The sequence below is a fragment of the Limulus polyphemus genome, unplaced genomic scaffold (assembly GCF_000517525.1).
Source record: "Limulus polyphemus unplaced genomic scaffold, Limulus_polyphemus-2.1.2 Scaffold187, whole genome shotgun sequence".
Taxonomy (NCBI): domain Eukaryota; kingdom Metazoa; phylum Arthropoda; class Merostomata; order Xiphosura; family Limulidae; genus Limulus; species Limulus polyphemus.
In genome coordinates, this window is record NW_013665797.1 from 618,187 (window position 1) to 622,282 (window position 4,096).

At 31.3% G+C, this 4,096-nt stretch overlaps 1 protein-coding gene across 1 annotated transcript in view; it reads left to right on the forward strand.

Moving 5' to 3' along the window:
* The window catches only part of LOC106478189 (dnaJ homolog subfamily A member 2-like), a 28,594-nt gene that overhangs the window by 16,258 nt on the left and 8,240 nt on the right, over positions 1 to 4,096 (forward strand). Inside the window, exons 4-6 of the mRNA XM_013938715.2 lie at positions 1 to 127; positions 464 to 544; positions 1,566 to 1,699. Of these exons, the coding sequence (XP_013794169.1) occupies positions 1 to 127; positions 464 to 544; positions 1,566 to 1,699 (342 nt within the window). The remainder of the gene's footprint in view (positions 128 to 463; positions 545 to 1,565; positions 1,700 to 4,096) is intronic.

Below are 4,096 nucleotides of genomic sequence, written 5' to 3' on the forward strand. Positions count from 1 at the left end.
ATGGATTTTCTGACGATATATTTTCTCACTTATTTGGAGGAGGTCTATTTGGGGCTATGGGAATGGGGTTTGGTGGTGGTGGCCGTCGACGGAAACAGAAAGGAGATGACACAATCCATCCGTTGAAGTATATTGATATTTTTACATACAAACTCTCAAGCACATAGTATTGTACTGGAAGCCACGTGTACTGTTGTTCATTTTCAACAACTAATAATGTAATGGTAATCATGAGTAGGTGAAAAAGAAATACCCTGTAAATGTTATTAATATATTTGAGAGTCCCTGTTCAAAATTTGTTGTTGTTTTTAATGTTGGTGATTTTCAGAAAATCTATTTATACCATGATGTTTCTTTATATTTCTATAGGACACACATATATAGGTCAAAACTTTAACTTTACTATTATTCTAAGTAAAAACAATAAATTTTTTTATGTTTAGTTATTCTCTCTTATTTTTAGGGTTTCCCTAGAAGACCTGTACAATGGAAAAACAGCAAAGCTACAACTTAGTAAAAATGTAATTTGTTCTACTTGTAATGGGTAAGGATAGTTTTTAAATCTATTATAAATGAAAACACATTTTGCACCCATTAAACACACTTTATTATTAGGTTGATGCAGAACTACTTTTATGTGATTTACATTAAATGAATTACATTAAAACCTTTTGAAAAACTATTTCACTTGTGCAGTCTTAATTTTAAAAAGAATGTTTTTGTTTTGTTGGCTTAATAAGTAAGGTTTGACAGTATGTAATACAGTGACATTGGTGCATAGAATTTTAATATAACTTAAAGCATTATAAATATATGTATCATTCAAGCATATTCATGTAAATATTACAGTGTGCATAATTTGTTATGAATTCAATCTTTCATTTGTTTCTGTCTTATATCAGTTATAACAATTAATGTGACTAAAGTATACATGTAAAACTTACAGTTCTTTCAGAATTCATCACGTTTGACACTATTACCTACATTCTACTTCCAGTTTCGATACCTGTGGTGGACAGAGCACAGCTGGCACATTGCATATGTAACTTTGCGCTTAACAACAAACAAATGCTTACAGTTTTACAGTATCTTTTTTATAGAAACAAAATTCAAAATTGTCAACATTGTACCTATTTATGTTTAATAAATTGTTGGGATTTATTTTAACAGTAAACTATGTCAATTATATTATATTCATTAGATGTGTTAACTATTTAATATATCATTATTAAAGAATTTAGTTTAAATTAAAGATGCATATTTAACAATAAAATTGTGTCTTCATCAAAATCTGTAGATTTTTATCACAGACATTAACCACACTTTTATATAATTTTGTTATAGATAATCATACTATATTTTACTACACTGTAGTGGTAATTATGAGTGAGAGAAAATTAATACCCTGCAAAATACAATTTTGCAAATAGAATAAGTCTGGTTTCAACCATTAGTGTATATGGTATGTGGTAGACATATTTACACTCTTTACAAATAAATCTTGGTAGAGATCTATTCTTTTAAATGTCTGATTTTATTAACTTATTTCTCTCTTTTTTTATTAGGGAAGGAGGGAAACATGGATCTTCTCAGACTTGTCGAGCTTGTCATGGACAAGGTATTAAATTAACTCTTCGGCAGCTTGGGCCAGGGATGGTCCAACAGATGCGGTCTGTATGCCCTGACTGTAGAGGAGAAGGTAAAGAAATCTGTTTCTGAAAGCTTCTTCATTCTTGTTTGCACGTGACTTTAAGCATGGATAAGAATTTCCAACCAGTTGTTGGCTTCTCACTTTTTCAGACACCCTACTGGCCATTCACAAGATAATTCCAATGAGAAGAAATCTGTAAACAAAAAAATCTCTTTCATATTGCTGTAGAAAATTTATGTTACTATCCCTGGTAGTAAACACTAGTCTGAAAGTCTGCTTCACCAATACCAAACATTCTTTCTAAATCATGCTCTCTGCTTTGCTCAGTAAGTCAGTGCCATATGAGATATGATGCGTGCTGTTGTTGCCACATTCATTTCAAGATGAAAATACTGCTGAAACTTGATGAAAATGCATAGAAGGTGAGAGGGATCAACAGTGGTTATAAGGAGAAATTATGCTTGTTTGATAGTGATGATTCTTGAACTCAAATGGCAGTGGAGAAGTGTAAAACATGGCAACAATCTGGATGGCTTTTTCAAAAGAATAATGTCCTGTTATTAGTGCAAGTATGAGAGATACACAATACAGAAGCAGTAATGTTAACATTAATATTGATTCTGTCATTGTGTGTAGGAGTCAGAGGGCATGTCATCACGTTTGTAGACTTGCATTCAAAACTTTATTGAACGACTATTTTATGAATGTATGTCTATAAATTTGGTATCAAATTATAGATTATAATTCAAATTTTAATATTATACATTGGTTAATTTTTAATTTAAAAGTAACTGTTAAAACAAATTCTTAAATATCATTTTTGTGTGTTGCGTGGTTTATAGAATGCAGCTTTGGTTGAAATGAAATGTTTGTGATGTCCAAGTACAATGCTGTTACTTAATATGAAATAGACTCAAATTATTGATACTGACAAGCTAGAATATAAAATAAGAACCTCGCATCTTTTCTATTTTCTGAGATATTATATTTAGCGAATTAAACAAGTTGGCCTTGCTCACTTCTTCTATCTTTGGAAATGTTTGATTATGTACACCTACTATGCTTTATGATGTGTTTATAACCAATCAAATGCCAAGAATTTCCCCCAGCTGGTTTTCTCAGCCTTTACAAAGTATTTTTGCTAGAAAATCCATCTTTTACATTGTGGACTCGCAGAGAAAGGGCAAGATTAAATGGAGTTTTTTTAGACCTGAATATTGGTTCAGTAGAACAAGGCTAAGACAGTTGCACTTTGTAAAGACCGGTTTTATATTATTGGTTGCAGTAACATAAAGCTGCATGTGAAAGTTTCTTCTAATCTTTTCACACTTATTTCTTATGTTTATTCTACTGTTAGCAGCTGAAGTAGAAACCTGCTGAATATAAATCAATAAAACACCACTCCTTACTTAGTTTGACACCATTAATACCAAATAAGCTCCTGCGGCACAACTCCCAGAAAACACAGTGGGGTACGATTTATCAACTTGTTGACAGTATAATGGTTACAACGACAATTGTCTAAAGTATTATAAAATGTTTATGTTATGACTCTGTAGAAAATTTGGGCCAATCCAATAAGTTGATAAGCAGATGTATCCTACATCAACTATTTGAATCACTACTTCAAGAACACAGTAGGATAAAATTTGCCAGCTTCTTTACAGTACAGCAGTGGTTGCAACAAGATTTGTCTAAAGTACTTTATAAAAGTGAGAGAAAATATTTATGATATGGCTCTGTACAAAGTTGTATCAATCCAATAAACTTGTGTGGTCAGGATTTGGTGATGGTATAGGTGTGAAAGTGCTTATGAACATCCTGTCTCCTATTTTACTATGCTTACGCAGTAACTAATTAATTTATGTGTAACTTCTGTAATGTTAGTCAGACACAGCTGAAAGATCAATAATATATATATAGATGTATAATGTTATGAGATTTAAGCTATTTGTGATTTTATGTTATAATTTGTAGTCATTATAAACAAAAAATGTACTAGTTAGATCTATTTCCTAACTTTTTATGGTGATTACAAAATCTGTCGAATCGACCAAACCCGTACAGAGATAAGATAGAGAAAATATAAAGTTTTACTGAAAAAACAAGTATTATAGGTTTTAGAGATTACACAAATGAGATTTGTGATACAAAGAAAAGTATTTTTAATTCACTTGGACCAATCAAAATAGTCAACATGTTAATGGACATACTGTATTAAAATATATAGTATGAAACCTATAATAATATGGTTACAAGGTTGGTCCCTGTGTCCAAGCCCATAGTAAGAGAGTTAAAGGCAGTAGAATTTCTTTAAAAATAACTCATTTTCAAACCTTTGACCCTCCCTCTGGAATGTAGTGCAGATCTTGGACTTAAATGTGCTTGCCATTAACTACCAGATTTTTTTTCAGCCTCATCTTTGTTTCAGAGGTATGGAAGCAT